We start from the raw sequence: 13651 nt of genomic DNA on the forward strand, positions 1-13651 counted from the left end.
GTGCTCAGTCATGCCTCAGGCATTGTGGTATCAAGTCAAGAAATGGACCAACATATCTGGCTCTTTGTGTGAATGTGACCCTCATCCTGTTCTGCCCCGGCTCACCATATCTTGAAGATCAAGGAGATACTTGTTGCTCAGCTGCTCCTGCTCTTCAGCTCTAGGTCTCTGGCTCCCCACGCACAGGGTCCTTCTGCACCGGCAGCCTCCTGGCTTCTTCGGTGGGGTCCCCAGCGTTTTCACCCCCTTGGTGTTATACTGAAATGTCGTTTCCTGATTCCTCTTCTTCCCTCCCCTTCTTTACCTTACTGACTTCTGCTCGTCCATCAAAATTTAATTAAAGCATTACAGTCCCTGGGAAGCACCCTCTGTCACTCCAGTCAGGTCTGAATGTCCCCCGTGGCACTCCAGGCCGCTCTCTCACTGTCTGTTGTGAGAGGCAGTTTACTCAACTGTTCACAAGACGACTCCAGGTCAGACATAAAACATCTGGGGTTGAACACCCGCTCTACACTTGTGCACTCTGTGACCTGACAGAGTGACTTCCTTGCCTGTAACCACTGATTTACTTGCCTTCTCCCAAAACAGACAGATCTGATTTGACTGTGTTCCTCAGCACCCACCACAGTGGCTGGGACACAGAGATAGTGAGTGCTCACTGGACAAATGAATAAACATTAATAGTAAACAAGGGGGATACAGAGTTAGAATTTTACCTTTGAAGTATGCTAATGAGGAAGATTGCCCTAATTTTATCTTACATGTTTTGCTGCTTGCACGTAAGATGTTGGTGGCATCTCATTAACTTATTGTACGCAGGCTCGCCGTTCCCTGAGTCAAGAATCTTCCATTCTCGACAGAAGGGCACAATGTAGTTAATTAACAGGACTGCTATTCTGGAGAGCAATGTGCAGGCATGCATTGTGACAAAATTCCTTTGAGACACACGTAGAGAGACAAAATTTGAATTCCTATCAGAGAGAGATCAGAAGGCCTAGCAAACTAAAGGGAGAAAAGGAGAGATGGTTTACAAAAGTTTGACAGCAGAAATGATCCTTCCTGAGCCCTCTGCCAAACAGCCCCTGCTGGAAGAGCAGAACGTGCAACCCAGGGAGATGTGGGCTGGGAGGATCCCTGGTGGGCAAGAGACAGTGAAACTGTGATTGATGGGGTGGCAGAAGGTCTGATGCTACTGGTTTTTCATGTCCTTGTGGAAGAAATTGAAAGTAAAGGACAAAGCAGATTGAGACACCCCTAAAATAATAGGCCAAGAGGACACAAGTGATCAGGGCTTGGACCCCTCGACCTTAGATATACATCTTTTCCCACCAGGCCCAGACTCACTGTGTCCTGGACTTCACATGTATAGTGCTATAGCTTTCATTAGAGCAGAACATTCCGATCCTACACAGAGCCACCAAGGTCATCTGCCCCAACTCCTTCCCTTCCTAGGAATTCCTCCATTCTTGTCCTTTCTCTAGTCTCCCTCTCCAAGAACTGTTTTATGCAGATTCTTTAAGATCCCCGATCCCTTTCTTGCAAGACATCTTAATACCCTACCTACCAAGATCCAAATTCTTGACAAGCAACTGGTGCCATCCTTCTCACTTGTGGTTTCTACCTAAAAAACTTGTTTGAAACCTGTAGATCCTGGAGCACACACTCAAGACCGCATATCCTCAGGCTCACTTTGAATTTGATCTGGGTGAGCTCAGATCTGCAATGAGCGACTGAGGAAGGTTATCCCAGGAGCTACTAGATGCTGAAACAAATGCTATCATAAAAACCTGCACAGTTAACATCCCCATTTTACAGTTTAGGCAAGTGAGATCCAAAGAGATCATGCAATTTACACAAAATTTGAATTTGAACCTGAGATGCTAACTTCAAAACTTGTGCCTTTTGGCATCATAAACTATCATTTTCCGAAATAGAATCCAATCAATTTCAGCAGAAAGAGGTTTACCTGAGGATCTCTAAAATATCATATTGCATAATTATGACTACAAAATGAAAAAAAATATTTTATCTGAGAATACTGGAAAATGGACTTGGAGTCATTGTTGGATGAGACCCAGTAGCCTAAGCACTCAGGTAAAGGGGACCAAAGGCAGGCAGGAGGCTGAGGTCCTGTGGAGAGAGAAAGGTTTGGGCTGGGGTGGGGGACATAATCTGTGATCTTGCAACAACGGCCAGGAGACCTGGCATCTGTGGTTTGTAAGTTCTTAAAGCTGAACTTAGGCCATGGGGACAACCAGGACCCTGGCAAAGCAAGAATTGCCCTTCTCAGATGCAGCAAACACGGCTCTCCCACAGAAACCAGGCCTTCTTTGGAAGTCTTTGGAGGCAAGGCCAGCTGCGCTGAGCTTAGCAGCATCTGATCCAGGTCTGCATCCGACAGTTTCTGTATCTCTGGCTAAATAACTTTAGAACCTACACTTTTACAGGGTGTGCGGTGTGGGGCCTCATGTGGAAAACTGCATGCTCAGCACACTATTATTTCTGTTTTCCTTCATGTTCCTCAGATGGCCTCACACACTTCTTTGTCTACTCTTGACCTGTCTCTTTGGGAAACAACTGCATTTTAAAAAGAGCCACATGTATGTTGTCTCCCCCATGGTATCAGGGTGGGGGGTTTTCTCTGGTCTTCTTGATAACTGGGCCCTGGCCCCTCTACCTGCACATGCTTCCTTGGGAGTGTCCTGTGGACAGGGCTCGAGTTTGGCCTGCACCTTCTAGTCCTGCTCCTGGAACAAGAGCGGCCCATGTTCTTGGCACTGCTAATCCTGGCACGGCCCCCAGGCCACAGAGTGGCTCTGAGGAGGTAGCAAGAGAACCAACACTTACACTTCAGCTCCAGCTTGATGAAATCTGTGTTCCCCAGATTTTCCAGAAACACTCCCCGGGGGATTAAGGTTTTGAAGTAGAAAGAAATGTCAGCACTGGTTTCCCCTTGGAATGTAGAGAAGTGCAGGTAGGACGACGGGTTTGGGAAAGAGGCCGCGTTCCAGTAGTTCCCTGGAGAGAGAAAAGAAAATCCCGTCATGTTATACCTTGATTAAGGTAATTACATGAGACAGACCCGCTTCCTGAGTCTAACCCACCACCATCAGCAAGACCCCCCTCTCCCTCATCCTGTCAGACGAGCTGCACTAAATCCTCAGACACCTCTGACTTTCTGGAACTTACACGTAGGTGTCTCTAAAATACTTTACACTTGCTTCATGTATATTACTTCAATTTCAACATATGAAATGTATATATAATGAATAACATGCCAATATATTAAAATTTTATAAAATAGATGAAATTTTAAAAAAAATATGTATTTACTTCTTTCCTTTGGGGGAGGTACAACTTTTCATTTCTATGGTTGTACACAATGTAGATTCACACCATTCACGTAATCATACATATACATAGGGTAATACTGTCTGTCTCAGTTACTATCTTTCCGTCCTCACCCCCTCCTGCCCCATTTTTCTCTACACCATCCAAAATTCCTTCATTTTTCTCTTCCCCGCACCACCCTCCCTCGTTATGTATCATCATCCAATTTTTATGCAAATAAAGTATGTGTATTTTAATGATTCCCAGCTGGGGCTCCTAACAAGGGCAGTCTTAGAGGGACTCTAGGGGGTCAACACCAAGAGGGGTGAAAGCCAAGAGAAGCCCTTCATGCTACTGTCTGGGGTGGGGAGATGGAGGCCGTTTTGAATTTGTGCCTATGGCTGGTGGCTTTGGTCTGCTGTAAGAAGCGTGTGGGCCAGATGGAAGGATAATGAAAGAGAGAATGGAGGTTTGGTCTTCTGCTCCTTCTTCTCCTCCATTACTGCCTTGAAATAACCAGTGCCTGCTCCCCCATCGACAGGTGCTCAGACACGGGTGCAGGTGCTTCAGGAATATAGTGGGGCGCCCAGAAGCCTGGGGGAATTGAAGAGCTGAGTAAAAGCAAGAAATGATCAGGCCGGGTTGGGGCAGTTTCCATGCTTTCATGCTCGAAGCCCCAGAATTGGGTTGCCATAAAAAGAAAGTGAGTCTTCCCTACCCAGCTCCTCCCTGGGAACTCGGGAGCAATGGACCTGCGGAGCGTTTGGTGGGATGGACAGTGGTGGGCTGGGCCCACCTGGGGCTCGCAGGCCAGGATGTACCCACCACCAACCCCCACCCACTGTCTGACAGTGTGGTCAGTGTCCCCAGGGGTGAAGCAATTCACAGGACAAAATCAAGACACCAAACTGGATTACGCGGATTCCCCCAGGACAGATGGACTGAGGACTTAACAAAGACTGTGGCTTGACTCTCAGCTTCACCTCCAGGGGAGAAGTCTCTTTAATGTGCACATTTATGAGCACATTCACCATCACAGCGTAAGACTAAGTCACTCGGGCAGGTTTAAAGCAGTTACCAAAGTCTTTGTCTTTAATACTAATTCCAAAGTGTTTTTTAAAATGACATTTGCTGTATCTTTCCTTCAAAGAACACAATGAATCAAAGTTTACTTTATTTGCTTCTATTCCTATACAAACTACATTTTCCCTTTCTTTTATAAAAATTATGTACATATGCAATATTAAATTCAAATACCATTCTTAAATAAAATTAACTGTGTTGGCACTGCTATGTTTAAGTCATAAATTTAGATTAAACATATCTTTACCCTGAGATGTACCTTGTTATTTAATTAATGCTGTTTTTAGTTTTAGAGACATCTGGGATATTGGTATATCTAGATAAATGTATGGTAGGTTTAAAGATAAATACAGGTGGGGCTGGGGCTGTAGTTCCGCGACAGAGTGCTTGCCTAGTGTGTGTGAGGCGCTGGGTTCGATCCTGAGCACCACATAAAAATAAATGAATAAAATAAAGGCATTCTGTCCATCTCAACTCTCAAGAAAAACCAAAACAAACAAACAAACCAAAAAACCCAAAACTAAAAAAAGAAGATAAATCCATGGATGGGCACCTTAAAATTTTAAGGACTTTGGTTGAGCCTCCATGGTCCCTGAACCAGGCAGCACCAGGCTGCAAGTGGGTAGCAGGGGAGGAAACTTGGGTGAAGTGTTTGTGGCAGTAAGACAGAAAGACAGGGGCTCCTGGGTGTGCATGGGGATGGGTTCTAGGACTCCCAATAGGTACCAGCATCCATGGGTGCTCAAGTTCCTTGTAGAAACTGCAGAAATGTTTGCACATAACCTCCTGTATACATCACATCACCTTTAGATGACTTATAAATACCTCATGCAAGGTAAACACTGTGAAAATGTCTGTTATACTGAAACATTTAGGGAATAAGGACAAGAAAAATATCGGCACGGGTTCTGTATAGATGCATAGATATTTTTTTAGAAACTATTTTATCTGCAGAGCCTGAACCAATGGATTCGGAACATATGGATGTGGAGGGCTGACTGTATTTGATTGGTGAATGTAGAAATTCCTGTTTATTGGGGGAAAAAGTTCCTAGTTGAAGTTAGTTGGTGATTTCTGAATGGTTAAGTTGTGTTTTACTATTTACACTGGATTTGGTTTTGGTTGGTAGACTTTGTCACATTTAGGCTAAGTTGTTGAATTTACAGACATAGAGTTATTCACCGTGTCTCCTTAGGTCCTGGAGTTCAGCAGGCGGTTCATACCCAGCAATCAGTGCAAACTCTGTAAATGTCTGGAGTAAGGTAGAGACAGTGGTGGTGGGAAGGCCGGGTGGGGCTGACAGCTGTTGAGGTGTCCCGGAAGTTCCAGTGCAGTTTTGAACTTTTATTTTAACTGTGCAATCATAGCTTCCATGGGGGCAAAAGAGGTTATTTTCTTTTGGGGAAGGAGACGACTGCATGGTAGGATGATGCTGGGGAAGAGAGTGTCCTCACTACCTGTCAGAGGTTGTCGCCTGCAGGCTAAGCCTCCTCCTGGTCAGCCATCTGCTTCCCTGTACAGCAAGAGAAGTGCAGGCTCACCTTTGCCAGCTGCCTGGAGGAAGGACTCTTGAGGAAATGTAAATCAAACAAGCGACCCTCTCACCCATCAGAGCCCTAAAGCCCGTGGGGAATGAAGATGAGTCAACTTGGGGCTCAGAAGGAGTCTGTGCATCCTAATTGGGTGACAGCCCTTTAACAACCTGGGAGTTAGCAGGGATCAAAGTCCTCAGCCAGCCTTCAGCCTTAAGCAAAGCAATTCTGTCTCTTTAGGCTGATCCCCAAGACGGGAATGTAATTAACATTTTAAAGTTTCAATCCAATCAAGTGCATTCTTATTTTCTGAGGTGGTGATATATTAACAGGAAGGCAGTTGTCTCAAATGATTCTAGAAACAGGAAAGCTAAAAGGTAAAACATGTCAGTATTTATTTGAGATCCAACCCTAGTTATTCAAAGGAACTATCCCCTGAGAGGAGAAGGGCAGTTCCATCAGTTATTCTAGTTTGACGAAACATCTTTACTGACCGTGGTTCCATTTGTTCTGATTCTATGCTCACTAAGCAACTTCAGTCTGATTTGGCCTCTTGAATGGACCCATTCACAGGCAAATCATGCCTTGCACAGTGGTGGGCACAGGGTTCTGGAAATGTCCAGATTATTTGTCGCTTGTGAGTTGTCCCAGATCTCTGGGAAAATTTCTTAAATCCAGATTCTTGACCAGCAATGGTGAGGACCCTACTGTGGACTGGACTGGTGTTACTGAAGCTGAGGTGTCGACTCTGGAGCTTCCACTGAGGCACAGGCAGAGGACATTAGATCTTCCATTTACACTGATCTTTAAAAGCTTATCCTTTTCAGTGTCTATTTTAGTTAACTTTAAGAGGTGCACAGTATATGAATCCAGTGGCCTGTGCGTGGAATTGATAAGTGAACGTGCTCATTGGGGTGTGGGCTAAGGGCCTTTAGTGAGTAGTGTATAGAGAAGAAGTTTGGATGCAGCAGCTGCAGACCCCAGTTAACCCTCTCCGAGTCACCTTCGGAAGAGCCTGCTGTCCAGTTGCTGGAATTTTTGGTTATAAAAAAAATAGCATGAGAGCTTCCCTGGTACACCTTGCACTTCCAGAATGCGCGGACCTTACAGCATTATTGTTGATTTACACTGCGCCCCACTGACCATAAGCTCCAAGAGAGCTGGGCTAAAACCATTCCATCTCTGTAACCTTCGACCTCAGAACATAGTCAGTGCTCAGTAAATAATTGTTAAATAAATGGATAAGTGATTGGTTGCTCTTCTCATTTATACCCAATATGCAAAGACCTCAAAGGCACAGGATATGCTTTATGGTAAAGCCGAGTATGTGTGCCTGAGCATGGGAGATGCTAGATAAATATAAATAAAAGCTAATGCTGCTTTAGCACCTGCAGGTAGCAGGACACTGCTTCCACTAGCATACCATAATTTTCCTCATCCATGACTTTATTTCTTTTATTCCCTGTAGACCTCATTGAACAATGCCATGCATTTGCAAGACTGATGGTCTCATAACCTTAAGGTTATTGAAATAGCTGCGATTTGTACTTGCTATCAAGGTCAGTGCTATGGAGGGTAAAGCCATTGGATGAGAATACCAAGTTGGAAATGAGGTTCCCTGTGGAGCAGGCCTTGAGTGACAGCAGGTGGCAGGGACTGGGCCAGCATGGACAGACAGAAGGGGGCAGGTTGGAAACCGAGAGGGAAGGCATGATACAGAATAGAAATGACAGTCAGAGACAGCAAGGTCAGTCAACAGTAACGGAATCACAAGGGAGGTGGACTCAGGGGCCTGGTCCCCGGCTGGAGCAAGAGTAATCAGATCTTGGCAAGATGGCTGGGATGACCTTGAAGGCTCTCCAAGCTCAAAAATGAGGTAATCACGTGAGAAGCCTTTTGAACACATTCTGGGCAAGGCCAGACTTATCCCGGGTGGCAAGAGGGATCTGAAAGGCCCAACTCAGTGTCCCAGAGTGGCCTGGGACTGCACACCCAGCATCTGTGTGCCCAGCAACACTGCAACCCGTAGGCAACCATCAGCCCTGTGTTAGGCGTTCCGACGGATTCGCTGAAAGCCACTTCCTCTAGTCTGACCACCGATGGCGTGGTGTGGGATTCCAACTGAGGAGTTTCTAAGGGGATTTTGTGATGGGCGGCATTCGGTTTTTAAGCCTCGTCTTCATTTCTCACAAGGTATTCCACAGGCACCACTTTCCACCTAATGGTGCCACAGGGACCACAGCAACCCCAGCTCCCTGGTCCCCACCTCCCAATCTCATTCCTTAGAGACAATCCCTTCCAACACCTTTTAGCTATACCTCTGTATTTAAAAAATACTTCTGTAGGTACTTATTAATTTATAGCTTATAGACATTTTCTATTGATTTTCCTGGCCGTGGGGTCTGGAGTAGGCCCCCTTTCCAGGCCTGCCTCCCTCCTCCCTTTTTTTGATATTCTCCCTTAAGGGCCCAAATCACAGACTTTGGTGATACTGAAATTCAGTATTTATATTTTTAGGGCTAAAATTATGATTCAGTAACGAGTCAGGCAGTAAATGTACATTTGTTTGATTTTTGTTTCTCTAAAGAGATGATTTTTGTTTTTCCTTTGCTTAGTTTCCTGTGAAGCTGCCGTGGATTCTCTCCAGATTCTCTCAAGTGCTGTAAAACCCTTCTGGAACATTTCCACGGCTCCACACCTCTGGTGATCTAGCAGTCCCACTGTGTCCTCTGGCGGGGTCCTCCCATCTCTCTTTCCACCTGATGGCTGCTTCTCAGGGTGGTGCTCACAGCCCTTGCCCTGGGACCCATCCCTCCGGTATTCCAGGAACTGGCTTCTGCTGCTCTTTGGGATTCTACCTGCAAGCTTCCAGATCCGAGGCGTCCTCTTCCTGGTCCGCGGCCTGTATCCAGCATTCCCAGATAGCTCCTTGCAGAAAGGGGTACTGGAGATTAACTTCTAAATCCTTGTCCTTCTGATGACTCATTATTCTTACTTTACAGGAAGAAAGTTGTCAAGTTCTCAGGTTGCTACTGGAAAGCTAAGCTTTCTGATTACTGTACCCGGAGGGGAACGAATATGTATATATATATATATATATATAATATATATATATATATATATATATATCTGGAAATTTTCAGGATTTTCCTTTAACCTTTTAATGAAATTTCACAGGACAGCCTTGGTGTGGATCTTTTTTGCCACATCAGGTGTGAGACTTGAATAATTACTTCTCTGATCTTCCTTCTCAGACACCTATTAATTTTAGATTATCTTTATTTCTCTTTTTCATTTTCATTCCTAATATTGATCTTTTTTCTTCATATTCTGCTTCCTTGGGCATTTCCTCAGCCTTATTCCTAACTCCCCTATTGCTTTTTAATTTCAGCTACATATTTTTAATTTCCAAGTGTTATTCTTGCTTCTGATAGTCCTTTTTCCACAGTACCGGTTCTGTTTTTTTTTTTTTTTTTTTTTAAGGAATGTCTCAGTACCTTTCCTCTCTGAGACTATTAATCTAATTTTCAAAGGTTTTCTGCTGCTTTCTGCATTGTTGCTGTTCTCCCAAGCCCTCCTGCTCCATGGTTAGTTCTGGGTTCCTCTCCAAGGCCTCCCACCTGTCTTGCATGGTGGCTGAGGCTAGCCCCGCGCTACCCCTCCGTGGGGATGGTGCTAGGAAGCTGACGTGACTGGGTGGAGTATCAGGGCTGGTGGTGGATTTGTTGATTCCTGGGCTTCCCTCCAAGTTGCCCAGTGCCAGTGTCTGTGGCATTCTTTGGTGACAGATCGTTCAATTTCTTGCAAGAAGAATCCTCCAGTGTCTGGTGGTCAGTGTTCCACGGGGCTGAAAGGAGGGAGGCTAAGAGGAGCTCGACCTATATTATGCACTATTTCCACAGCTTTTCTGTCTTTACCAAGGGTTTTCATCTCCGTTTTCTCTGTGCCTAGGGTCTGGAGCATTCCGCCTCTGCGTGGTAGGACAGTTCACTCACTGCTGGTCAAAGGAAGGGAGCTGGCGGTCTGAGCGACCCTGTGCAGACTGCCAGAGCTCTGCCCTCACGCACGCTTGGCTGCTCGGTGGCTGCGCCTCTTGGAGCCTGCGCCTCTTGCTCAGCTGCCATCAGCAGGCTGGACAAAGGTTTCCCTTCCTGGCAGTTATGAAGCAGATCTCGGGATGTGGCCCAAGTCCCTCATGAGGAGGAGGAGGAGAGATAACAGAGGGGGTCCCCATCCACATGGAGGCCACCCAAGCAGCCCCAAAGCATTGGTGGTGGTATCCTGAGGGTTCAGGGCACAGGAGGCTGCACGGTGGGAGGGGGCAGAAGTAGGTTCCTGGAGCTGCTCTGGCCTGTCTGCCCGTCTGTGTGCTGGGTGCCTAGGCAGCTCTGGGATCAGATGATCTGGTTCCCATCCTTGGCTCTGCCACCTTTGCCCCCCAGGTGACTTCAGGCAGATGACTTGACCTTCCCAGATTTCAGTGTCCTCATTGGTATGGTGGAACACCAAGGGAAGCTCGTCACCGGGTGTGGAGAATCACGGGAGGTGATTGATCCAGGTGCTATGCACAAATCATTCAGTAATGGCCATCAATCACTACCAAACGATGACCATTGCTGTCACCATAGTCGCCCCACACAAGAGTGTGGCCAAAGAAGTGCAGCTGGACGGAGAGGGAGCTCGCAGGGTAGCGTCCCCAGCTGACCGCCATGAGGGTTCTCATCTCCTCCATCTTGCTGGTCCTCCTCGTTCCATCCTCTGCTCCCCACTGACTGTCTTTCAGAACTGCTTGTGTTTCCTCCCCCTCCATGATTTTTTTTTTTTTTTTTTTTAAATTCCATTCACGACACCTGAATGGGTTAGGGTTGGGCGCTGGCAATGTGCTATGTGGTTTTGTGGAGTAGCCACTGAAGAACAGCCTGATACAGAGGAGTGGCCAGAGACAACTGCAGAGCAGACAGGTGGGCCTGGCCCCTGCTGTCCTCCTCGCCAGTGGAGGGGAAAGGAGTGACCCCGGGAGGTGGGTAGGCAGTGGCTGGAGGAGTTTGCATTGAGCCTAGAAGCAGAGGGTTGCATGAGGGTGCTCTGGGCAGCAGTGTGACCACTGGGGAGTGTGGCTGCTGGGGTGGCTCCAGCAGCTACTGGTCTTGTCTTTTCCCAGATTCAGTCATTTTCCCAGCCACTGGATGGCCCCATAGTTGGACTGCCCTGAGAAGCATATTTATAAGTTCTTTAAATGACAAGCACTTTCCAATGTAAATACCAGCTTGGAAGAGACTAATTACTCTGAAAATTATTAATGACCCAGAGGTTAAAATTTGAGTGTTCTCTGGGTTACGCAATGAGTTTTCCATTGTTTAGTATGGGCTGAGTGCTGTTTACAATAACCGGATGACTTCATTTGTATGCAGATTTGGGTCTGCTTATAGAGGTTTCCCTATGGGTGGAAAAAATTACTTCCTAATTCAACCTTTTTGTACATTCAGGCCAGGAGAGAGCAGCTTTGTTGAGCCCTGAGCCTCATGTTCCTGGGCAACGAACTTCACAAGGGAGGGCTTCAAGTCAAGGTGCTGACCATGGCCTGGAGTCAGCTGCTTCACTGCAGGGTTTTATCCTCTTCAGGGAGCCTCTTCTACAGCTTCAGCCCTAAAGGGTAACACGCAAACTCGCAGGTGGAGTCAACATTGAAACTGTCATCTAGTGTCTCTCTGTGATTTGGTTCTTTTGGGCAACATGGGGATGGAGTCCCCAGAGAAAAAGAATATGAAGGTGGAACTCAGAACACTTGCTAAACCATGAGTCCAATGCCAGAGTCCAATAAAGCTGATTTGTCCCCAAGTAGTCATGAGAAACTATCACAGGTTAGACCATTAGTGATACATTTAAGTGCAAAAGGTGCATTGAGGTAATTTCATTTTTTCTGAATGCTTGAGACAATTCTGTGTGCTTGGATGTTTGGAGGGTGGGGAGGCAGGTCTAAGTTTTCTTATAAAGCTCTTGGTCCTCCCCATGAGGTCGTTAAATTTCCTCAGGCTTTCCTTATTGGAGTCATTGATTATGCATGAGCAACCCCAGGCATGTTGGGGTTTGAAGTTAGTGATTAATAACCAACAGTGGAGAAGTGAATAACTAGATGTAGTGATAACTTTTGGGTTGCCTGTTCCTCACTTAAAATTTGGTCTTGGGGAAGTCCCAAAGCTTCTATGTGATTGAATCCGCAAAAGGAGATAATAGCAAGGTGAATTATCCCACAGTTTGACAACACAGGGAACTGGAGGAAGATCTGCTTGATTTTTCAAAAGTAAAACTGTGTAGTAGGCCTTGCAATGGAGCTTGGAGCTCAAACTTAGGACCACTTCACGCAGGTTGATGGTTAAGACTTCACAAGTGGCGTAGTACTGCAATATGGCCACGGGAGGGCGCCTCTGGGGTTGCCTGGCTTTTAAACGCTCTAGAGGACCCAGGGATGAATACTTAAAACACTTTTTCTCTTTTCCTGACCATTTTTTACCCACTTATTGATTTCTAGTACTGGCCACAGACTAGTGATTTCAAAATTTATGCATGCATCTAGACCTCTATAATAAATTTAAGGTTAAAATATGCCTTTCTTGCTGAACAGATAGCTCAAACTCAAAAATGTCTGCACAGTGAACATTTTTTTCTTTCAAATTAACTGTACTTGTAGTCTTCCCCACTTCAGAAGGTAGAGCTTTTCCCACTCTGTCACTCAAGCCCGAATCGGGGGTCATTTCTGTTACCCAGTCAGTGCCTGTGACCCAGAAGCTGCAGGGTTACCCCCTTTCTTCCACTGCCAAGGCCAGCACCTCTTGCTTGGATTGCTATAGCAGACTCCTACCTTGGTTCTGCTTCCAGTGTGGCTCATCTGAAGTCCGTCCTTCACAGCCTACAGAGGAAGCTAGCTAAATGCCATGCTGACCACTTTGCTCTCGGGCGCCCCCAGTGGTCGTGAATCGCCTGCAGAGCATAGGGCAAGCCCCTTGAACAGCGTGGTAAGCCCAGGCCCCTTCCCAGCCTTCTTTCTCCCGGCTGCTGGCTTCACGCTCCAGCCACGTGCTCCCACTGTTGTTCCCACAGGCTGTTCGGGCATTCCACGTCTTCGTTTGCAAGGTTTCTCTTCTTGGATGGTCCTGTCCTCCAACTTCCTTTTCCTTTACCCTCTCAATGCACACACTTCATCTGGCCTGATTCCTACTCAATCTTCAAGGCTCAGTTCAGGTTCTACGTCCTCCAGAGCACCTTTCTGACCTCTCCTCTGGCTGTGGAGGGTGCTCTTCCTTTGTTTTCCTAGGACACCTGGGATTGATCATGGCACCTACTTTACTGCATTATCATAATTACTTTCATGTGTGCCTCCCCTCTGCTACAGTATGAATTTCAGAGAACAGAGATTATGTTTTCTTTATCTTTCTACCAGTAATAGCTAGCCTCAGCCACGGATATTCAATATATGTGTCTTGAATAAGTAAAAAAACGCATGTTTAAAAAAGTGTTCCACTGGTAGCCCCGTTACCTGTTACCCATATTCATTGACATGACCATCTGCAAAACCAAATTTGACAGTTTCAGAACCATAGAGTTATCTAGCCAATGAGGATAGAGGCTTTCTAGGTTTGATCTCGTGGATATTAACTTTAAAGAGTCCTCAGGGCTCTCCCCAGCTGGCCATGCTCACCTGCGGGGGT

General features: G+C 46.2%; 1 protein-coding gene across 2 annotated transcripts in view; it reads right to left on the reverse strand.

The window, feature by feature from the left end:
- Positions 1 to 13651, reverse strand: part of CNTNAP2 (contactin associated protein 2) — a 2020421-nt gene that overhangs the window by 235381 nt on the left and 1771389 nt on the right. For both annotated transcript variants that reach the window (XM_079149276.1, XM_079149277.1), the window contains exon 16: positions 2848 to 3018. In XM_079149276.1, coding sequence (XP_079005402.1) covers positions 2848 to 3018 — 171 coding nt within the window. The remainder of the gene's footprint in view (positions 1 to 2847; positions 3019 to 13651) is intronic.

The sequence above is a fragment of the Sciurus vulgaris genome, assembly GCF_902686455.1.
Source record: "Sciurus vulgaris genome assembly, chromosome: 8".
Taxonomy (NCBI): Eukaryota; Metazoa; Chordata; class Mammalia; order Rodentia; family Sciuridae; genus Sciurus; species Sciurus vulgaris.